Genomic DNA, 24,545 nt, shown 5'->3' on the forward strand with positions numbered 1-24,545 from the left:
TCTATGTGGTTTCACACAGAACAAACCAACCAACCTCCACATGCTTTGGACCCTAGGATTTAATGACAACGTAAGAGAACTTTTTCAGTGTGGATTTTTAAAAGATTAACATCGAGCAAAGGGAAGGGAAAAGGATAGGATTTACCTTATCATGGCGTATCATCAGCGAAGTCTTTGATCCCAGAGCGGAAAGAATCCCAGCTATCTCTACAGCAATGTAACCCGCGCCGACAATGACACTGCGACTAAAATGAGAGTGGGGGTAATATTTGTGAATAAACTTATTTTGGAATAGTTTTAGATTTACAGAAAAGTTGAAAAGACAGCACAGAGACGTCCCGTATACACTCCACCCAGTTTCTTCTACAAGTTAACATCTTGCATAACCATGAAACAATAGTCGAAACTAAGAAATCAACACTGGTACACTGCTATTGAATAAACTCCAGGCTTTATTCAGACTTCATCAGTTTTCCATTCATTTCCTTTCTCTGCTCCAAGGTCCAATTCTGAAAACCACATTGCAATTTCATGTAGAAAATGTCCCTTTGGGGGCACCTGGGTGGCTTAGTGGGTTAAGTGTCTGACTTCCGCTCAGGTCATGATCTCACGGTTCGTGGGTTCGAGCCCCGCATCTGGCTCTGTGCTGACTGCCAGCTCAGAGCCTGGAGCCTGCTTTGGATTCTGTATCTCCCTCTCTCTCTGACCCTCCTCTGCTCACGCTGCCTCTCTCTCTCTCTCTCACAAATAAATTTTAAAAAAATTTTTTTTAAAAAGAAAATGTCCCTTTGTAGAAGGGAAATATATTTTTAGTTGTTAAAATTTCTTTAGCCTCATTTCTTCAGAGAGGAAACAAACAAACAAACAAAAAAAACTTTTGAAACTAGAGATGATACCTTATGAATGACCTTCACACCTAAAACTAAAATTGGCAACATGCTCACCACAATTCTTCCCTGCTCAGAACTTCTCCTTGATGATTATTTAATTCTACCAATCTAGGTTAAAGACAAATTAAAGCAAGCCATTTAAGTTGTCAGATCTGAATTAAAACTAGACTCCCTGCATAAATGTTAGTCTAAGAAGGCATCTTAAAAACACTAGATAAATGCAGATGGAGGTCTGAATCAGTGGTGGAGAAGGTGATCCTGGCCCTAGAGCAATGAACGGTACTTATGTGCTGTAGCTTACAAAGTCAGTGCCCCTTAGCCAGAGCTATCCCATTCAAGCTGGAGTTCTCGAACACTCTAAGCACAGTCCTCTAGCATCATTACAACACTTGGATAAGAAGTAAGCCACCTGGGGGTGCCTGGGTGGCTCAGTCAGTTAAGCATCCAAATTCAGCTCAGGTCATGATCTCGTGGTTGGTGAGTTCAAGCCCAGTGTTGGGCTCTGGGCTAACAGCTCAGACCCTGGAGCCTGTTTCGCATTCTGTGTCTCCCTCTCTCTCCACCCCTCTCCTGCTCATGCTGTTTTTCTCTCTCACAAAAATAAACATTAAAAATTTTTTTTAAAAAGTAGGCCATCTGGAAAGAACAAAGGAAACCTTTATTTACCACCTTCTAATGACAAGGTATCCATGCAGTGAGTCTGTGAAATCAGAGGGCTCTGGTCTAGACAAAGAACAAAGTGTGAACCCAAACGGTTGCAAGTCAGCTTATCTCACAACCCAGGATCTGAAAAGAGAAATGTCTACGTAGCCTGGAAATCACAAAATAGCTTTTCTTCCAGCGCCACCTCCCTCTTTTGCTACGATACTTGATCTGTTCTCCTTTCTTTGAGTCTTCCCTCCTCCTCTTTCATTTATCCATCTTTCTTCCCCAAACATTTGTTATAACTACTTTGGTCAAGCATCGCACTAGGCAGGATGGGTAGCAGTTCCCACCCTGGGGGAATTCCTAAGGGGAGACACGTGCTGGCATGTGCCAAAGCAGAGTTAAGTCAGTGCATGCAGGGTCCAGGGCTCAGAAAATGCTCTGGATTCCGGAAGGTAAGCAGCTCCCACAGGGGCGATGGATATTTCCAAGCGGAGGGGACATATAAGAAACAGCTGTAAACACATTGGCTTTTTCAGAGAACTGTGAACTCAGTGTTTTGCTCTCAGCTCCCAGAGGCACTTCTCTTCCACCTCTTACCACTTACATATCCCCCAGAAATTATCTTATGTCCTCAAGTCCTCAGAGCACTTTTCATCATTTATGGCCCTTAGAATGACTTGGACCACAGCATTCCACAGAGTCGATGCTCCGGCCTCCATCCAACCATAAGCCCAATGAGGGAGTGCTTGGGTGGTTCAGTTGGTTAAGCATCTGGCTCTTGATTTCAGCTCAGGTTATGATCTCACAGTTCGTGGATTCAAGCCCCGCATTGGTGATAGCACAGAGCCTGCTTGAGATTCTCTCTCTCTTCCTCTCTCAAAATAAATAAATAAATAAACTTAAAAAAAAAAAGCCCAATGAACGCAAAACTGAATCATACAGCCCATAGCACAGGGTAACTTACCTACAGAATCTGTCCTTTCTTCAATTATTTACTTATTTACCAAATTAACAATTACAAAGGACCCTTAAAAGAAAAAAATTGTTCATTTATGTTTCCATAGGAGTTTGTTTCCAGAGTCCTTTGTTTCTATTTTTTTTAATGTTTTATTTATTTCTGAGAGAGAGAGAGAGAGACAGCGTGAGCAGGGGAGGGTCAGAGAGAGAGGGAGATACAGAATCTGAAACAGGCTCCAGACTCTGAGCTGACTGTCAGCACAGAGCCCGATGCGGGGCTCGAACCCACAAACTGTGAGATCATGACCGAAGTCATGAGCTGAAGATGAGATCATGAGCCAAAGTCAGACGCTTAACCGACTGAGCCATCCAGGCACCCCGCAGAGTCCTTTGTTACTAAAATGTATAAATTCACTTATTAAATTTGTATTGGTAGCATTTAAAAAAATTTTTTTAACATTTATTTTTGAGAGAGAGACAGAGCATGAGCAGAGGATGGGCAGAGAGAGAGAGAGAGAGACAGAATTTGAAAGAGCCTCCAGGCCTGAGCTGTCAGCTCAGAGCCCAATGCAGGGCTAGATCATGACCTGAGCTGAAGTTGGACGCTGAAATGACTGAGCCACCCAGGTGTCCCACTAGCATTTATTTTTAATGTTTATTTATTCTTGAGAGGGAGAACACAAGCAGGGAAGGAACAGATAAAGAATCCCAAGCAGGCCCCACACTGTCAGGACAGCACCCAAGGCAGGGCTCTATCTCATGAATCATGAGATACTGAACTGAGCTGAAATCAAGAGTCTGATGCTTAACCAAATGAGCCACCCAGGCACCCCAAATCATTTATTTTAAAAATTTTAACGGACAGGTATCTATAAAGAAGCTTCTCTGAGGGTGAATCTAGATTGACTTATATCATCCAAACATGACAAGTCATGAGCACATTTCTGGGAACATTCTCACATGTGTCATCATTCAATCCTAAAACCAAGCAGTACAGGGTGGATCATGAGGAAAGAAAAGCTGTTCTCTAACACAGCTGTATGCCCTGCAGACAGCAAATCTAAAAAGACTGCTTTTCTCAGAGTCAATAGATGGCCTGATCTGAATTATCTTAATGGGAGGTTTTTTTTCACTACAGCTATGCAACTGCAAAGAAGCCCTCCTACCCCTTATTAACCATCTGTGGCTCCAGGTCATGAAAGGTAGTGGCACAGACTTGGATCATTAGTCATCCTCCATGAAGGCCTTTAGAAAAACACAGGATTAAGACCTCCACTGGACTGGCAGCACCGCCGAGGGTGCAGAAGAATTGAGCAATACTGATTCCAGAGTGAGCGCTAATCAGAAGGGCACAAAGGCCAGTCCCTGGGCCAAAAGGGTCCTTCCTCCAGCCCCTAGGTGCCCTTATCAGGAGTGAAAGGAGTGAAAGGAAGCTCCCTCCATCTAGAAAACCTGCAATTGGAAGCTTCTTCAAATTAGAGAAACAATTTTCCTCAGTATATTTTTTCTCTGTGTATCTAAACCCATGACAGAGGTTGATACTAAGGTTTTTTGGACAAACACACAGAAAGGACAAATTCGGAAAACCTATTTTTCTGTGACAGCGAGAGAGCCTTCATTCATGGAGATTCCCTTTACACTAGCTGCTTTGGAAACCAGAATCAGTTCCTTGAGAAACATGATCAGTTGATGCTGTATCAAGGTGAAGAAAGAAGATTGTTTTAGGACTTTACTATTTAATCTTCAAAACCGCCCTATATTTGATTCTGGTCCTAAAAACTGCAATGAAAGATCCATGTCTTTCACTGGGGTATTAGTGGAGGAGATACCCAAAGTCATAAAAAGAAACGTAGGAGAAAACAATTCAGGAATGCCTGCATTTGATGGTCGGGAACAGGAGGAAGAAGAAATGTTAGCTGGAGAGACTGGGGAAGAATGGACACTGAGGTTGGGACGGAAACCAACTTACCCAGGCAATTCTTCCAGTTGGAAAAATCCATCACTGGTAATTCCTAGGCTGGCACCTATTTAGGAAAATGCAATACAGTTCACATAGACTGAGCTTTCTCTTGTAAAACAACACCAACATTTTGTATAGGACCCGGATACTTTCTCAGCCATCACATTCTGTTTCGACAAGTTTTGTCAAAGTCTCCACTTGGAAACTTTCCAGCCCAGTCTTCCCTGAGTGTACATTTTTGTTTTCTCTCTAAAAATAAGAAAGAGCAGTAACAACTACCGATAACATTTCTCTGAGGAACTAGAATCTTCTTGGCTGTCATGAATAGACTCTGTCAGTCTGCATCACTCCCCTATCCCAATGTAGGCGGGAGCTCCTTGGCTCGGCCTTGACCCTCTTCTCCATTTTTCCTCAAAGGTTTCAACCAACTCTTCCCTCACTGTAGATGACTTCCAAATATCCTAGTTGTGACCTTCTCCCCAAGTTCCAGTCCCATATTTCTAACTGTTCTGCCATGTAACTCTACTTTGCCTCAAACTCAGTATGTTTAGAACTGAACCTTAACTTTATGTCCCAACTGTATCCCTCTCTCAAGTTCACCACTTCAGTTAAATGGACCACCTTCCACCAATAATCCAGATGAAGTCCTGAGTTGTCAATCTGTGATTCCTTCTCTCAAGGCTCCCCTACTATATCTCATCAGCCTGGGTAGCTCAGTCAGTTAAACGTCCGACTTCAGCTCAGGTCACGATCTCATGGTTCATGGGTTCGAGCCCCACGTCAGGCCCGCTGCTGTCAGCACAAGAGCACACTTCAGACCCTGTCTATCTCTCTCTCTGTCCCTCCCCTGAGCTTTCTCTCTCTCAAAAATAGATAAACATTTAAGAAAAAAAAAAATCTGCACTTTGCCAAATTCAAGGCAACATGATGAAAGGACACATCCTGATTTCAGGTGTGATGAATATGCTTTTTACTGTGTCCTGGAATCAGTGAAATACAGTAGCTGACTCTCCCTTCTCGGAGTCTGTTATGCCTGTTCTCTCTGATGCTGGCACGGAGCAGAGCCTCAGTAACTGTCTGCAGAACTGAGCTTTTCCTGTATGGGTCAGATGCTAACGCTGGACCTCACAACCATGTCTTCACCCCCTGTACATTCTTCTGTGACAGCTTCCTAAACTGACCGCCCTCCGCTGCAAGTCACTGTCAGATTAGTTTTCTAAAATTATCACTTAGATCTTGTCACTACCCTATTTAAAAGCTAACAATTATTTGACCCAGTTGTCATGAATTATAGATTCCTTCACTTGACTCTTTAAGTCTCCACAATTGGCCCTGACCCTCTTCTAGTCTCAGCTTAATGAATTTGCCCCCAGAACTTCAGTGCTGGAAAAACGGGTTGAATTGGCCAATGTCCTGTACTCACTGGTTCTTTTGATCTTCATCTTCCTCAGCATATATCACTCAGTGTGTGAGCCCCCTTCCTAGGAAGTCATTTTGGTTGATGTCTTCCCTTAGTAATCTGTCCCACCTGTGAACAACCCAAGCCTCGCTGTCTAGAAACAAGCTTGGGGAGCTCAGTCAGTTAAGCAAGCATCCAATTTCAGTGCAGGTCATGATCTCATGGTTCATGAGTTCAAGCCCGGCGTCAGGCTCTGTGCTAACAGCTTAGAATGTGGACCCTGCTTCAGATTCTGTGTCTCCCTCTCTTTCTGCCCCTCCCCTGCTCATGCTCTCTCTCCATCCCTCTCTGTCTCAAAAAGAAATAAACATTAAAAAAAAAAAAAGAAAGAAAGAAAAGAGGGGCGCCTGGGTGGCTCAGTCGGTTAAGCGTCCGACTTCGGTTCAGGTCATGATCTCGCGGGTCGTGGGTTTGAGCCCTGGATCAGGCTCTGTGGTGACAGCTCAGGGCCTGGAGCCTGTTTCAGATTCTGTATCTCCCTCTCTCTCTGACCCTCCCCTGCTCACACTGTCTCTCTCTCTCTCAGAAATAAATAAAACATTAAAAAAATTTTTAAAAAAAGAAAGAACTTTGGAACATTTACCTTTTATTCTTTGCATTTGTTTTTACTACAGGTTTTAAATTAATAAATGTATGTATCTTAAAAATCCAAAAAGCACAACAGAGCATCTAGTGAAAAACAAAAGTCCTTCCCACCCCTGACCTCTAGAACTCTGAGAGAGAGTCAGCATGACAGGCTTGGAGGGTCCTTCCACAGATATTCCAGTGCACATATAGTCTAGTCTCCCTGCCTTTTCAAAAAGACACAAATTGGAGTATACTATACATCCTGTTCCACACCTTGCTTTTTTTCACTTAACAACCAATCCTGAAGACTGTTACTATCTTTTACAGTAGCTGTTCTTGACCTTTGGGGAGTCATGAACTCCCTTTAAAAAACTGGTGGGAAATTTTGGCTCCTCTCCCCAGAGAGAACAAAATACATAATTGCATGTACACTCAAATTTTCTCATATAAACTCATGCTGGTCACAAGGGTTCTGAAGCCAATCCAGGAAGAATACAGAATATGTATAAGCTATGATCACCACCCAGAAAGACCATATAATCTAGTTGAGGAGAAAGACATGAACAGTATCTCTTATGTGAGAATAAGGCAGTATGTTCATAGCTCATCCCTGTGTCCATAGAATGCAAGAGCAAATATGACTATCTGAAAATCCTTACTGCTTTAATCCTAGAATTCTCTTTGTGAGAAAACTATGCACACAAAGGCTTAATAGGTAATTAAGTTGCATCCCTACAAGATTTCACTCCCTTGAACAAGGTAACTATAAGTTGTGCCTTGTAAATAAAATCCATGTGACAAATTCAGGCAGATGACAATCTCTGCCATGCGGAGAAGGAAAGGATAAGACTCTTTGCTGATTTTTCTTCCTGTGTTACCTGTAGTATGTATGAGCTTGGAACTGGAAGAAATATCTTTCTTTGCCCCATCACGAGACACCACTAATGCCAATTACATCTAGGTTCTACAGAGACTTTCTCTCACAGCCGTGTGGCCTTGTCCAAGAGCAAGAATTGGTATAGGCAGATCCCCTGGCATGGCTCATAAGGTTGAAGACAACAGTAAATGCCCCTTGACTGTTAACAACAAGCATTTGCCTTCAGAGGACTCACCAGGGATCTCGCTCTCCTGAGGACGAGAGGGCACACCGCCTGTGGCAATCAGGATGTGAGGAGCGGTATACTTTTTCCCACTGACCTCTACCGTGGGCTTGGGATCACTCGTGAATGCAGCGTGGCCACGGATGATTTCTATGTGGGACTGGAAAAGGAACCGTGCCATTAGCCTGTTCTCAAGATAAAAGGAAAACACCTGCGGCAACTTAACAGCTCTTTTCATTTCTCTATAGAGGATTTGGATTTTTGGTTTGCTGATGCCAAGACAACTCTCTAAAGTTTTGAGTTTCTGCAGAACTTCTGTTAATTGACACTGAGGTAAGGGGGTTGCCATTTGATTGTTGGAAGTGTGCTGTAAGAAGATGCTATCTTGGGCCAAAATCCAGAGACTGAAAAACATGAGCAAGTCACCTCCACAAGAAAAAACGCTACACATCCTTGTCTCCGGGAATTGAGGGAGAGTCTTCCTCACTTGCAATGAAATCACACTGAAGAATGGTGTGTCTGAAAGAGGGACAGAAGGCCAAGAAAGACAAAAGAATAAAGGTGAAGGGAGTAGAGGCAAAGGAAGGATACTCTGGCCAAGGGAGGAAAATGCAGTCCTTCTGTTTTCTCAAGCAAAATGGAAGAATACCACAAACATCAAGCAAAATGGAAGAATACCACAAACATGACAATGCAGGTCTGTGCTAGAGATGTGGAGAATGCAGCCTCTGGCATCCCCTGAGCCCGGGCCTCCGTGTGGGGACTGCTGGCAAGCTTCTGAAGCCCGATACGTGCGCTGGCAAGCAAATGTGGGCAACTTACCACGATAATGGGACCGTGGAAACCTGATCACAACAGAGCAGGTTTTAACATTTTGGAACACGCTTGGTTCTGAATTAAGTTATTTCCCCCTTTCCAAACAGCCCTCCAGGCCTGTTCTATAGATGTCCTGCTTTAGCCAAGCTGAATCTAGATCAATGCCAGAAGCCACAAGAAAAACCTTCCTTCAGAAGACAAAAAGGGTATGAGTCAACTGGCAATAACAATCAACTGGGGGAGGAACTGATATAATGTTTATTTTCATTTCCTAAGATATTTGACAGAAAGTTTCTTTTCCTGGTACGCTGAAGCAGCCAACTTCGGCTCAGGTCATGATCTCGCAGTTGGTGAGTTCGAGCCCCATGTCAGGCTTTGGGCTAATAGCTCAGAGCCTGGAACCTGGTTTGGATTCCGTATCTCCATCTCCCTTTGACCCTTTTCTACTTGCGCTCTGCTCTCTTTCTCTCTCTCTTTCAAAAATAAATAAACATTAAACACACACACACACAGTGAAGTTCCATTAAAAATAAGTTTCCTTTCCTCTTCAGAATTTCTGAATCAACTATAAGTAATTCCTTTTCCATAAGGTCACACATAGTTAAGTTCTACGACAAACCAAAATTTGTTTTTTTTAATGCTGTTTTCTGAGCGATTTTCTGGTCTCTTTTACAAAAGTATTTTAGCTCGCTCCATTTTTTTTTTTTTAAATTGATGTGGNACAAAATGGGAGAGTATCCAATGGGAAAAAGACATCTCTTTAACAGATGGTGCTGGGAGAACTGGACAGCAACATGCAGAAGAATGAAACTAGACCNAAATTCAATAATATACATTTAGGGTTTTTGAGTATGGTGAGAACGACACATCAAAGTAAACAAATAAGATTGTTACATACACGATAAATGCTGTAAAGAAAATAAAGTCAATAATGTAAAAAAAAAATTGATGTGGGTGTTTTAGTATAGCAAGTGGTACCTCTACATTCATGTCTAACAGCCTTAAAGTCTCTTGTCATCAGTGTATAGGGCACTGAAGGCCCTGAATATTTCCCCCTTAAACTGGGGATTAAGGTCAGAAAATATCACTCTCCAAAAAATAAACCTGATGAATAAGAATCAACACAAAAAGATATGAGGTTAGCCACCTAGAGAAGTAACTCATCCTAAAAACTGGTTTATAACCATGCTGCCATGGGATTATGGTGGCCCAAATATCACCAAGAAACTACAGATCTAAATATAATCTAAGCTATGCAGAAATCTTAGAAACTGCAAAGTGAAACCACAAAAGCAAATGAAGGGTGATGGGAAATATGCTGTCAAGGAAAAGCACAGCTGGAGGGTGCATTGTTTATCTTAGTGGAAGAAGTGCGACACTTAAGCACTAAAGCAGAAAAAGCCTCAGACTAACGAAGGACCATGTAGGTTTGCTAAAGGCAAACACAGCTTTGCCTAGTGTTCTTGGGCAAAGTAATCAGACTTCATTCACAGAAACAACCTTCTGAACCATAATTTGGTCTCTTGAGCAGACCTAGCCACCAAGGACGAGGTTGCTGTGAATAAATGAACAATGAGAGCTTTCCAGCCAGACAGTACTTCTGATGTTAATGAATAAACTGGCATATTGTTGTGTACATCAGTCTCCTGTATTTTTGGTTTCTGGAACTCACAGGAGGGCCAGACCTACTCAAGGGGCAGCCCTGAGGTGACACCTGTCTACCAGTCATGGCATGCGCTGCCCACTCTGTAGAAAAAAGACTGGCCAGGGGCGCCTGGGTTCCTCAGTCAGTTAAGTGTCTGACTCTTGATTTTAGCTCAGGTCATGATCTCATGGTTTCATGGGTTGAAGCCCTGTGTTGCTTGATGCGCCGGCTGCAAGGAGCCTGCCTAGGATTTTCTGTCTCCCTCCCTCTCTCCCTCTCTGCCCCTCCTCCACTCACGCTCGGTCTCTCTCAAAATAAATAAACTTAAAAAAAGAAGAAGAAGAAGAAAGACTGGCTTACTGAGACAGACACTTTTGTTCTGGCAGGTCAACCTTGAAGTCATTAATTGCAAAAGAGATAAAAGAAACAAGAGACCTGCATGTGCAAAGGCTATGTTTTTGTCTGGTCAGATTGGTAGCATACTCCAACACAGAATGGCCCCCTCATCAGAGTCCCCAGCACGCTCACCTTGGTCAGGTTATTTTGATAGATGGTATTCAGGCGGCTCACATAGGCATCACGTTTTTCCTTTATAACACTGTAATGAAACTTAAATCAGAACTGAGAGACAAGATTCTCTTCTTTCAGTCAGTGAGTAGGGCATCTGTCCCTGGACACCCCTATCAGCAGAGGATCACATACACAGAGAAGAGTCAGTAAGAACTCCTTGAGTGAGTAGCTCTGGAGGCCGTCGCCCCTTCCCTCTGCCACATGCAGAGAACCCTTATTCTCCTCCAAGGAGAATGTTTGGTAGACACCCACAATATGTAAATATCTTCCTGCAAAGAAGAGAAGGACAGCTGCTTTGGCACAGTGCCTAAGTACGTGGTGGCCACTCAATAAATATTTGTTGAGTAAATGAATGAATTTGCTAAAATTTTGAAAATTTAATGGCTTCTACAAGTTTATGGCAGTTCCTTAAAAAGTTAAACATAAAACTGCCATTTGACCCAGCAATTTCACTTCTAGGTACAGACCCAAAAGAACTGAAACCAGGGACTTGTAGATCAATGTTCATAGCAGCATTATTCACAGTAGACAAAAGGTGAAAACAACCTAAAAGTCCACTGAGGGATGAACTGAATAAACAAAATGTGGTATGAACACAAGGGAATAGCCTTAAAAAGGAATGAAACTCTAACACATGTCACAACATGGATGAGTTCTGAAAACATGCTAAATGAAATAAGCCAGGCATAAAAGGACAAACATCATACAAAGTACCTAAAACAGGCAAATTCATGGAGACAGAAAGTACAAGAGTGCTACCAGGGGCTGGGGGGAGAGGAGCTGAGGAGTTATTGTTTAATGAACACATTGTTTTTGTTGTGGATGGTAGAAAAGTTCTCAAAATGGATGGTGGTGATAGTCGCACATCACTACGAATATACTTAATGGCCTTGTATTGACAACTTAAAAATAGCTAAGATGGACTTTGTGTGTGCATTTGAAACCATTTTATTGAAGTATGACTGACATACAATAAACAGTACATATTTACTGTATATAACTTGGTAAGTTTAGAGATAAGTATATACCTTTAAAACCATCATCACAATCAAGGCCACAAATATATCCATCACCTCCAGCAGCTTATGTTATATATATTTTACCACAGGAACACCCTTCCAAAAAAGTTTATAGCTCATTTAATTATGAAAGAAAAAATTAGTATTTGTAAACAGAACCCTCTAAGCATTAACACTTACCGCCAATTGAATTTACTCTCACAACTTTGAAAGCCGTAATCAACATGATCGTGCATGAATTCAGAGTGGACAGCTGTGTTCCACATTACCTGTAAAAAAAAAAAAAAAGAAAAAAGAAAACTGTAGTGACAACAGTAGTGCATGAGTCCTGAGGAAAAAAAAAGAAACCATGCATGAAAAGTAACCACATAAAAGCAGATAAAAATACTGAACTTTAAAATTTTTTTAATAGTTTTTATTTATTTTTGAGACAGAGAGACAGAGCATAAGAGGGGGAGGGGCAGAGAGAGAGGGAGACACAGAATCTGAAACAGGCTCCAGGCTCTGAGCTGCCAGCACAGAACCTGATGTGGGGCTCGAACCCACAAACTACAAGATCATGACCTGAGCCGAAGTCAGACACTTAACCGACTGAGCCACCCAGGCGCCCCTCAAAATACTGAACTTTAAAGTAAAACCAAAACTGAACATATTAAAAAGGAAAGTTCAGAAATATGAGCAGACAGATTTTGTAGGGAGGCTGCTGAAATGTTGGGGGATATTACTTCTATTACACTCCCTGTCTTATAAACTCTATAACAGCAGAATGTTATAAGTGTTTATAAGCATTCCAGTAACATTTATTACTGCTTACAGACTCTTTTTAAGTCTCAGATTTCCTGAAACCCTATATTTTGTAATTAGTTCTAGGAAACTCAATTGCATCTGTAGCTTTACAGTAAAGTGATTTAGAAGAGGCTATGAGATAAAGATGAGGCCTGAAAACCTTGAGGGAATAAATCCCTATTACATACTCAGTACCTATGAATATGTCCTTGTAATGACGTGTGTAATTAGACATCTGGAACTCAAAGATTTGTTGCACATTTCTGTGGAATGCAGCCTGAAATCTGTAAAGGCCTTTTATGTCAACTCATCATCAAGATAACAAACAGAATTCGAGAGCATCCAGAACTCTAGATGACAAACTATCAGTTTTCTTTGTCAGACAAGCCTGATACTCCATTTTTGACAAGTCTTTTATTTCATTCCTTCTTTGTACCATTCTCTCTTTATGCCTAAAAATGAAGAACTGATGGCCTTGCTGGATTCTGGGGTTTTGGGTTTTTTTTTTGAAGTTTATTTTTATTTATCCTGAGACAGAGATAGAGAGCATGTGGGGGAGTGGCAGAGAGAGATGGAGACAGAATCCCAAGCAGGCTCCGGGCTATTAGCACACAGCCCTATGTGGAGCTCAAACTCACGAACCATGAGATCATGACATGAGTCGAAAGCAAGAGTTGGATGCTTACCCACCAAGCCACCCAGGCACTGTGTTCATTTTTTTAATTGATGTGAAACTCATATAATATAGTATTAACCATTTTATCTGCTAGATTGTTTATCTTGATACATATGAAAGGTTTCTCAGTATTACAAAATAAAACAGGTTATTTTAAAAAACCATTGGGGCGCCTGAGTGGCTCAGTTGGCTGAGGGTCCAACTTCGGCTCAGGTCATTCATGATCTCATGGTTCGTGGGTCCGAGCCCCGTGTTGGGTTTTGTGCTGACTGCTAGCTCAGAGCCTGGAGCCTGCTTTGGATTCTGTGTCTCCCTCTCTCTAACCCTCCCCTGCTCACGCGGTCTTCTCTCTCTCTCTCAGAAATAAATAAAACATTAAAAAATGTTTAATAAAATTTAAAAATTTAAAATTTAAAAAATTTTAAAAACATCATTATAAAGGCACCAGGAGGCTCAGTCCATTGGGTGTCTGACTTCAGCTCAGGTCATAATCTCACAGTTTGAGTTCAAGCTCTGCATCAAGTTCTCTCCTATAAGCTCGTAGCCCACTTCCAATCCTTTGCTCCCTAGCTCTCTGACCCACCCCTGCTCTCTCTCAAAAATAAACTTTAAACAAAAAATTAAAAAAAAAAAAGAAAGAAAAGAAACATCACCATACCTCATCTCATCTCCTCATGAGGGGCCATATTTATTTTCTTCCAACTTGTATTATGTATGATGCTATAGCTTCAAATGCCCTCCGGAGAAGGTGCTGTATATGAACTACATTGGGCTTCCAGGCTCATCTAAATGAGGGTGGTAGCAGGCCCACCCATCTGATTCCTTCTCTGCTGCTACCTCACTCTACCCTCCTGGAGGGAAGTTACTCCAGGCTTCAATCTGTTCTAGAAAACAGGAGGTAATTACCAACTGATCTTCAAGAATGCAAAAGCACTTTGAAGTCAGAGCCCTTTGAAAATATAAGGTAAAAGTCCTTATGTTTCCTTATATTCTGATCAGTAAATGGTCAGAATAGAAGGAATAAAGGAAACATAATATATGGCAGCAGAGGGGCCTGGGTGGCTCAGTCAGTTAAGCATCCAACTTTGGCTCAGGTCATGACCTCATGGTTTATAAGCCCTGCGTTGGTGTCTGTGCTGACAGCTCAGAGCCTGGAGCCTGCTTCGGATTCTGGGTCTCCCACTCTTCTGCCTCTCCCCCACCTGCACTCTGTCTCTCTCTCTTTCTCTCAAAATATTTTTAATATATGGGAACAAAATATTACAAATTCAGGTGACTATGCCCAGGTAATATTTTTAAATAATGAGGTAGCGCCTATCAATGGATTTACTACCATAACTGGATTAAACTATATAAAACCACCTTTTAACTGATTTACATGATTCATATATCACAACTATATGACTTCAATTAGAACAGATTCCAAATAACTGAGGAAGTGTTCCACAGTAAAACAGAAACTTTCCTATGATTAAAAAACACCTAACCACACAATGGAACAGATTATAAAAAACTCTCCTGGAATTATTTTTTGTTATGTGTCACTGATGAGATTAGGAGTATTTGCTTACCTCTTACCGAAAACATGTCAGTTTAGAATGTAATCTCAGTAACAAAAGGTTGTCATCTGGGGATTATAATATGTTTTGAAAGTATATTCAAATGTGGAGTAAAATTACTTGCAAGTATAAACAAGATGCACCTTTGGAAATAAGAGCTGCCATTTCCTCCTCTTTGTCAGAGGTAAAGGACAAGTTCATTCAATGTAACCTGCACCACAGATGCCAGGAACAAATATCACCACAGTTGTTAAGAGAGTCCATTAGGCTACAGAATTGAATGAGAATACTTTAGAAGATTCCATTCAGTAATTTAGATTAAGAAAAAGTAATTCTGTGCAGATGACCAGTCCTAATTACTAGACCTAGATGCAATCTCACTCACTCAAAACTAATAAATCAATGCACTGCTTTATCAAATATGTAAAAGGAGTGTGGAAGGAAGAAGAAATAAAAATTTTACCTTTTTGGGTACACATCCAACATTCACCTAAAAAAAAAAAAAGGACAAATTTTAAGAATATTAAACTCAAATCATCAAACAAACCTGAAAGAAATGAACCCCAAGCATCAACCCAGGAGACTTCTTTAAGTTCTAAGTCAAAATCTACAGTATTTCCTTTTCTCTTATGGAGTTGGAAAAGATAGGAATATTCTTTTTCTTACTTGATGAGGCAGAGAATTTTAGTCATTAACATTTTCTCAAGAAAAGCAGTCATTGAGAGGAGAGGAAAATAGTTCCATGCCCAGGGGCTATACAGTTCAGGGATTGTATAGGTTAGGAGGCGGCCAAAACCTGAGCTTGCACAGAAAGATGAAGCAGAAGAGACACAACAGAGGGCGCCTGGGTGGCTCAGTCTGTTAAGTGTCCGACTTCAGCTCAGGCCATGATCTCATGGTTCGTGGGTTCAAGCATCACGTCAGGCTCCGTGCTGACAGCCAGCTCAGAGCCTGGAGCCTGTTTCAGATTCTGTATCTCCCTCTCTCTCTGACCCTCTCCTGCTCACACAGTCTCTCTCTCTCAGAAATAAATTTTAAAAAAATTAAAAAAAAGAAAAGAAAAGAAGAGAAGCAGCAAGAGGTAAGAAAACCCCAGCTGAATAAGGGCAACTGAAACACCTGAGCAGCTATTTTAGATGATTTCGGGAAACGTATAATGGCATATGCTGGGTAAAACGTTCAGAATGCCCCTTTGAAAAAAAATCTCTAGTGGAAATCTACATTACTTTTCAAGACCAAAGGATAATGAGGAATCAAGCAATAAGGTTCTTCTTCCACGCTATTGTATGTACAGGTATATATGTGTGTGTGTGTATCCATGCTTACCTGCATGCTTGCTAGAGACAGACCACAAATTTGATTCTTTTTTTTTTTAAGAATTTTTAAAATATTTATTTTTGAGAGAGAGAGAGAGAGAACGAGCGAACAGGGGAGGGGTAGAAAGAAAGGGAGAGAGAGAATTCTAAGCAGGCTCTGTGATCATAGCGTAGAGCCTGACACAGGGCTCAAGTCTCATGACCTGTGAGATTATGACCTGTGCCGAAATCAAGAGTAGGATATTTAACCAACTGAGCCACCTAGGCCCCCCCGACAAATTTAATTCTCAGTCTTCTAGCAGCCAAAACACAAAGGAAAACACAAATAGTTCTAAGATTTCACATAAAAACTAACCAGCTGTTTTCAGAAAACAACTATTCGTACCCTTTTAGATTACAGAGAAATTCTTCCCAACAGTCCATGTAAACAAGCTGTGATATGTTTACATACAAATTTGTTTACATCTGTTTATTTCCTTTTGATCACATGTTAAATTTATAATATGAGGGTAAAAGCTAGGTTAGGAATAAGACTAATCAGAATATAGACTGTAATTAGGGACCCCTCAGCTCTGGAAACCTGCCATGTGGTATATATTCCAGATACCTTTTAACTTTATAAATACTCACTGGGAGGTGTTGGTGATGTGGTGGCCATCACAATGAAGTTATGAGATTTAAGCGAGGTCTCAACTGCAGAACCTTTAAAAACTCAGGCTCATGTTCACTCATGTCTATTGACAGAGTAAAGACTGAATATTTAAATACTGGCGCCATAATTTACATCAGGTGCTTACAGCTCTGCTGATCATGACCATAAGGAACTAGATTGGCTCCCTATAAGTCCAAAAAATATAAGCCTACATCTTACAGATTTTCTGGGCAGTGAAATCTGAACTACATATGCACTTCCCAAGGGACTTTATTATATGAAATGCTAGAGTAAAAGAAGCCCACCCAAATCTCATCGAGATCTGGGGTATTGGAAAGAGAAGGTCTTATGAACAGTCACCTTCTACTCCTCTAGCTGTGCTACTTGCTCGCAGCATACCTCCTGCATTTTCATTTTAACATTCTTATTTCCTATTATTCTGCACTCAGGAATTATAAAAGAGTGAGGTATGCTTTGTTTCTATGCAGTTTCAAGTTATCAGTCATTTGGAGGGTTTTTCCGTAGAAAGAGACAAGTCATCTACCATCTAGTGGTGGACTTGGATTTTTTTATGAGGTTATGCTACAATAAAGAGTCAGAAGGCAACAGAAGTAGAAACTCACAGGATTGAGAGAAGGGTGCAGAATTCAAGCCCAGTAAAATGAAAGAATCACACCTACAGCAGCATTACAAGCAGGTTATGCAGGAAGTACTTTCTACTAGCAATCAGAATAATATATGGCCTTCTCCCTCACTGCCCTCCCATCTGTCTAAGCAGAAGACAAGCTATTTCTCAACTCCCAACTATTTGAGTTCTGGAAATAGATGGAATGAGCCAATTCTAAGGAAGGATGAGGACAATGTTTCTTACGTGGTAGAGGAGAGGAAGATAGCCAGCTGAATGCCAGCTCCTTGGTGGCAATGACTTTATCATCACACCTGCCTTTTCCAGCTCATTTGGCAGGCGAAGTGCTTCCCAGTTCCTTTTTTAAAAGGCCTGTCTATCTATCTATTTATTTATTATTAATTGAAGTTTGTTTATTTTTGAGACAGAGAGAGCAGGGGAGGGGGCAGAGATAAAGGGAGAGCAAAGCCTGACTCGGGCCTTGAATTCACTAACTGCAAGATCATGCCCTGGGCTGAAATCAGGAGTTGAGTGCTTAACCTATTTATTTTTTAAATGTTTGTTTATTTTTGAAAGAAAGAGCATGAGAGGGAGCTCATGAGCAGGGGAAGAGCAGAGAGAGAGAGAGACAGACAGACATAAAGAGGGAGAGAATCCCAAGCAGGCTCTGTGCTAAGAGCCTTATGTGGGACTTGATCCCACGAACTGTGACATCATGACCTGAGCCGAAATCAAGAGTCGGAAAGTTAACCAACTGAGCCACCTGGGCGCCCCCTCCTAGTCCCTCTATCCACAGTCCCTCTACCCTGCTGTTCACTAAGAGGCTTCAACAGGGACAGACTACAAAATCACTGTCTCTAAAAGTTGAGATAATTTCAATAGCCTAAATAAATATACTCCACCTGCCCTTGAGTCAACCTTCTCCGACTTCCCAGGAACCTTTAAAAACAATTTAAATCATCACAAGGCACTAAATGCTCTGAACCACTCTCACACATCATCACTTTACTCATGTATATTTGACACTATTTTTAAAAAAGTTTGGAACATGCTTCTTCTAAGGGCCAACATGGCCCGACTTTAACTGGTTTCAAGTGTTACGAATTTGATTTACTTTTTAGAAGTTTCTACCTTTTTGACTTCTAAAATGTTTTAACTTGCAACTACTCATTCATTCGAAGTACTGATTATTGCATTCACTCACTTGTGCCAGGCATTATGCAAAGAAGAAAGCACTGAATGAATATAGTTAGTCCCTGTTCTCATGGAGCCTACTATTCCACCCACAGTCTCTCAGCCTATCTGAGCTGCTGGCTCAAGGGACAGCAGCAGAATCATGACATTCCCTAAAATCTTCAAAGCCTTGGGCTAGAAATCAGAGGGAGAAGAAGGTGGAAAATGGTGACCTTTTTGAGTCAAAAAAATCTATATTCTAGCACAGTACTCATTGGATCTGTGGTTGGGGCTATGATTTTTTTTTTTTTTTTTTTTTTTTTTTTTTTTTTGAGATATNACAGCAGCAGAATCATGACATTCCCTAAAATCTTCAAAGCCTTGGGCTAGAAATCAGAGGGAGAAGAAGGTGGAAAATGGTGACCTTTTTGAGTCAAAAAAATCTATATTCTAGCACAGTACTCATTGGATCTGTGGTTGGGGCTATGATTTTTTTTTTTTTTTTTTTTTTTTTTTTGAGAGAGAGCACTCCATGTGCAACCAGGGGGAAGGGCAGAGAAAGAGAAGGAGAGAGAGATACCCAAGCAGGTTCCACACTGTCAGCCAGAGCCTAACGTGGGGCTCGATCCCATGAACCTGTGAGATCATGACCTCAGCCGAAATCAAGAGTTGATGCTAACCTACTGAACCACGCAGGCACCCTAGAGCTATGACTGAAAAGCTCGTGACTTTGAAATACCACTCGCCCTATTTTGGCAGCTCCTAGTAATAAGCCTCCAAGACTTTCCACTGGTTTTAGAAGCCTAGTTACACTTCAGCACAACACTACAGCAACCAGATGCCTCTAACTTAGAAGAGAAAAAAACAGCAATTAGTTACCAACAGAACTGAGGAAGCCAGGGGTGGAGAGGTATATATAGTCATGCTGAACCCTTCTTCTTCTCTAGCTCACGAGTACATCAGGTTGTCAGAAAGAGCAGAACCGTAGAGTAAGACAGACAGGAGTTTGAATCCCAAACTTCCCTCCCACTTACAGGCTATTGGTGGGTAAGTTTTTAAATCTTTTGAGCTCAGTTTCTTATTCAATAAAATGGGGATAGTAATACATCATAGAGGTTTTGAGAAGATGAGAGATAATGCATATAAAAAGCACATCTTTTCTAATTTATGATAGATCTGATGAGGACACTGACCCTTCTGAATTATTTCTGCAGACTCCTGGACCCCCAAGTTCACAAAAGGCTTACTGGAAAGAGAGAGGAGATAAATTCCCCTGGTGCCTTGCTCCCTTTTAGGAACAAATCAACTGATGGCAGAAAGCTTGCCTCCCAGACTGGGACACCAGGGTGATGGGTGCTCAGGGCTCTGACTTCCCAGGAGTACCCACAGCTGTTAAAACCTGAAAAATACAATACTCTCCATCTGGCAAATTCCCCTACAGAGCCCTCCTTCCCCAGGGAGGGGGTGGGGCGCGCATTAACCACTGATGAGCCTTAGATAAGTCTCCTGCACTCCTGACTATACTCAACACCAGAGACACTCCGGTAGCTTTGCCTCCTTGGCAATCTTACAATCCATCTCTAAGAACTCCCTATCCCAGCCTTGTGTTCAGAAGCCCATTCAGTCGGCCTGCCAGCCCTGGCTCACCGTGAAGGCAGGGGCATCTCCTGACGGGGACAGAACGTGTAAAGAGTCTGATGTTACACACGGAAAAACTCAGGAGCTTCACCATTTTTCTAGGGTGGGCCCTCTCAACTTCAATTCTGCTGAGATAAGTAGACTTCACATTGCCCATGTCGGTGGTAAAATAAGGATTCAATCCATTTACAGTTGCACCTGTCAAGACTGTCACCTGCACTCAATAGTAAACTTCCTTCTTCTGGTTCCCCACTTCTGTCTATCCCAGAGTTGCCTACAGTTTCCTGTTTTCCTTGTTTGCATCCCACAAACTAGTTCAAGACTGGTATGAAGAAGGAGCATGTAGAATATGACAGACAAGCCATCATTCACTAAGGAAAACCCTATCCATTCATCAACTCATTCTTTCACCAACTCTATACTAAATACTACTTAGCGCATGACTGACTGTTCTAGGGGTTGGAATATGTAGGCGACCAGAACAAAGATCTGTCTTTGTTGAGTTTCATCAGCTTTCCACCCACAGCGACTAAATAAGACCACTTGGCCCTGTGCCTACACAACTCTGACACCAATTCTGAAGCATTTGCTTTTTCTACACCATCTACCTGGAGATAGCATCAGCTCCCACAGGTTGAGGGCTCTGTCTTCCAAGCCTGCCTCCTGCCCCTACTTCAGGGGCCAATCTCAAGTCCAGCAGTCTCCTGTGCTTCAGACCAGCTCTTGGAGGTTCTGACAACCCCCTTCTTGGGCTGGCTTAATTGCTAGAGTGGCTCATGGAAATGAGAGGAACATTTTACTTACCAGATTACCAACTTATTATAAAAGGATATAACCTAGGAACAGGCAGGTGGAAGAGATGCATAGGGCAAGGTATGTGGGAAGGTGTAGAGCTTCCACGAATACACCATCTCCCCAATCTCCATGTGTTTGCCAACCCAGAAGCTTTCTGAACCCCATCCTTTTTGGTTTTAATTTTTTTTCAATGTTTATTTATTTATTTTGTGATAGAGAGAGAGTACACACAAGCAGGGGAGGGGCAGAGAGTGAGGGAGAGAGAGATCCCCACTGTCAGTGCAGAGCCTGATGTGAGGGTCCAACTCATGAACCAGGAGCCTGTGGACCAAGCCAAACCAAGAGTCAGATGCTCAACTGACTGAGCCACCCAGGAGCTCCTGATGAAGCTTCTCTTACACAGGCATGACTGATTAAGTTATTGGCCACTGGTGATTGATTCAACCTCCAACTCCTCTTCCTTCTCCCCTCCCCATAGGCCAGGGGGATGGGAATGAAATTGTAAGCTTCAAATCACAAGGTTGATTCTCCAGCAAACCAGACTTCATCCTTAGGTTCTTTCCAAGAGTCACCCCATTAGCCCCATATCTCCCGCTCCCCCCACCAAAAGAAAATGATGATCTAGGAATGGATCAAGAAGATGTGGTTTATCTATACCATGGAATACTACATGGCAATGAGAAAGAATGAAATCTGGCCATGTGTAGCAACATGGATGGACCTTGAGGGTGTTATGCTGAGCGAAATAAGTCAGGCAGAGAAGGACAAATATCATATGTTTGCACGTATAGGAGGATTAGGAGGAACTTGACGGAGGAACAAGGGCGAGAAGAAGGGCGGAAATGGTGGGGGAAAGGGAGAGAGGCAAACCATGAGAGACTCTTGAATGCTGACAAAAACTGAGGACTGATGGATGTGGGGGGGGGGATGGGCATAGAGGAGGACATTTATGGGGATGAGCACTGAGTGTTATGTGGAAACTAATTTGACAATAAACTATTTGTAAAAAAATAAAAAAAATAAAAAAAAAAGAAAATGATGATCTAGGATCCTGCAGCCTAATATAATATCTAATGTTGCAACACCCAGTGAATAATAAATGGTTATCAATTATGACTGACTGGAATCCACTGACGAATGCCCAAGGTCTTTACACAAAATCCCTTCAATCCCACTCTACAAGAAACATTCTCTGTTATGACTTGTTCAAAGTACCTTTTACGAAGGGTAAAACCCTCTGAGGGATTCAGAGGCAGCCTTTCTTTTCTGGCCCGGCAGATTTAGGCAGACAGCTAAGCAGTATTATACTAAACCTGGTACAAAAAAATTAAACAATCGACAGGGTAAATCAAAAGACCAATTTCAACATTAGGATTTGCCTACTTCAACTAACCCCACCCTTTCTGATCACTCCTTTATTAAGCCCTTATGAATATAGGTGTGCCACACTTTATGAAACTCTAAACCCACAAAATAAATTAGGGTACTTTTCTGTTTTTGAGGACTACCTGTCAATACTTAAGGTATGATCTCCTTTTTGCAAATGTCCATTTAAAAATTCATGTTCGGGGGCCCCTGGATGGCTCAGTTAGTTAAGCATCCAACTCTTGATTTTAGCTCATGGTTTATGAGATTCAGCCCTGCACTGGGCTCTGTGCTAACAGCACACAGCCTGCTTGCGATTCTCGTGCTCGCTCTCTCTCACGCTCTCTCTCTCTCACTCTCTCTGCCCCTTGCCTGCTCATGCTTTTTCTCTTTCAAAATAAACATTTAAAAAATAAATAAAAATGCACGCTCAACCTTGGGACATTATACTAAAATAAGGGAAACAAGCCAAATATTGCATGATTCCACTTATAGGATATCTATTTTAAGTAATCTCTACATCCAACGTGGGACTTGAACTCACAACCCCAAGATCAAGAGTTGCATACTTCACCAACTGAGCTGGCCAGGTGCCCCTGAGATATCTAAAAGAGTCAAATTCATAGACCCAAAGAATGGAATGGTGGTTGCCAGGATCTAGACAGGGGTGGGAGGAGAATGGGAAGTTACTAATCAACAGGCACAAAACTTCGGTCAAGCAGGATGAGTAAGTTCTAGATATCCTGCTGTACCACATGGTACCTGTAGTCAATAATCCTGTACTGTATAGTTAAAAATCTGTTAAGAGTAGATTTCACGTAAGTGAAAATTTTTAAAAAGCATGTTTAGCCTTATGGAGACACAGACAGCATAATATCAAAGTGCACGCTATCACTTCCAAGTTAGGTTGATTTGCATGTTGCCAAGTAATTGTTTTCAGCCTAGATAAATACAGTCTACTGAGCAGCCTGTTTCACAGGAATCTTTTAAAAACCCCCACCTCCTCTGCTGGCACCTGCAATTGGCACCGTATGGCACAGTTCACAATGACATTAAAAATAAAGGACTTTACTAGGTACAATCTTCCACTTATAAAATAAATAAGTCATGGAGACGTAATGTACAGCATGGTGCCTAAAGTTGATATTACTGCACTGCATATTTGGAAGGTGCTACGAGTGTAGATCTTAAAAGTTCTTATCACAGGGGCACCTAGGTGGCTCAGCTGGTTAAGTGTCTGACTCTTGATTTCGGCTCAAGTCGTGATCTCAGTTCATGAGTTCAAGCCCCGCATTGGGCTCTTCGCTGACAGCACAGAGCCTGCTTGGGATTCTCTCTCTCCCCCTCCCTCTGCCTCTCTGCCACTCATGCGCGCATGCTCTCTCTCTCAAAATAAATAAACATTTTAAAAATAGTTCTTATCACAAGAAAAAAAGATTTGTTACTATGTATGGTGACAAGGTTAACTAGGCTTCTGGTGGTGATCATTTCACAGTACAAATATGGAATCTTTATGCTGTACACCTAAACTAACACAATGTTATATGTCAACTATACCTCAACTTAAATAAAAAAGAAAAGAAGGCTTTTGTCCCGGTAATCAACTCTTACTAACTACCCAACTCTCACTGGTGAGAATCACACGCCTATACCACAAGAACCCAGTTACTCTTTATCACAGAATCCATACACTCAGCAAGAACACCGGAACATGTGCTCCCACAGGCCCTGGGGCAAAGGGAGCAGTAAACCAGAAAGAACTTTTCCTCAGGTGAACTCTTCCCATGTATGCGTAGGCAGAGAACTGAACCACAGATACAAAGCTCCCAGAAGGCTCTCTTTCACCTTGGCTGTGGACAATCCTTGCATTTCTCCTTGGTCTACACTTGATTTTGAGAGAAGTACTACATTTCAACTTTTCAGAGATGCCAAAAACTGAATTCAAAGATGATCTCGTTTATTTTTCTGCCCCCAGAAATGACTTAATTGCAGCAGGCAATAAGAGATTACTATCTTTAATTGAATTCTAAGGAAAAATAAAGGATTTCTTTTTTTTTTTTAATGTTTTATTTATTTCTAGGAAAGAGAGAGAGAGACAGCATGAGCAGGGGAGGGTCAAAGAGAGAGGGAGTCACAGACTGAAACAGGCTCCAGGCTCCGAGCTGGCAGTAAGCACAGAGCCCGATGCGGGGCTCGAACCCACGAACCGCGAGATCATGACCTAAGCGAAAATCGGACACTTAACCAACTAAGCCACCCAGGCGCCCCAAAATATGCTACTTTGACATGCAGATTGTTTTGAACCGAGGATAATTAAGATAGAGCAAAG

General features: G+C 41.8%; 1 protein-coding gene across 1 annotated transcript in view; it reads right to left on the bottom strand.

The window, feature by feature from the left end:
- The window catches only part of GSR (glutathione-disulfide reductase), a 47,198-nt gene that overhangs the window by 15,835 nt on the left and 6,818 nt on the right, over positions 1 to 24,545 (bottom strand). Inside the window, exons 3-8 of the mRNA XM_077773276.1 lie at positions 15,116 to 15,142; positions 11,812 to 11,900; positions 10,571 to 10,640; positions 7,594 to 7,741; positions 4,465 to 4,519; positions 146 to 245 (exon numbers count right to left, since the gene is read on the bottom strand). Of these exons, the coding sequence (XP_077629402.1) occupies positions 146 to 245; positions 4,465 to 4,519; positions 7,594 to 7,741; positions 10,571 to 10,640; positions 11,812 to 11,900; positions 15,116 to 15,142 (489 nt within the window). The remainder of the gene's footprint in view (positions 1 to 145; positions 246 to 4,464; positions 4,520 to 7,593; positions 7,742 to 10,570; positions 10,641 to 11,811; positions 11,901 to 15,115; positions 15,143 to 24,545) is intronic.

Source organism: Crocuta crocuta, unplaced genomic scaffold (genome assembly GCF_008692635.1).
Source record: "Crocuta crocuta isolate KB4526 unplaced genomic scaffold, BGI_CrCroc_1.0 scaffold140, whole genome shotgun sequence".
Taxonomy (NCBI): Eukaryota; Metazoa; Chordata; class Mammalia; order Carnivora; family Hyaenidae; genus Crocuta; species Crocuta crocuta.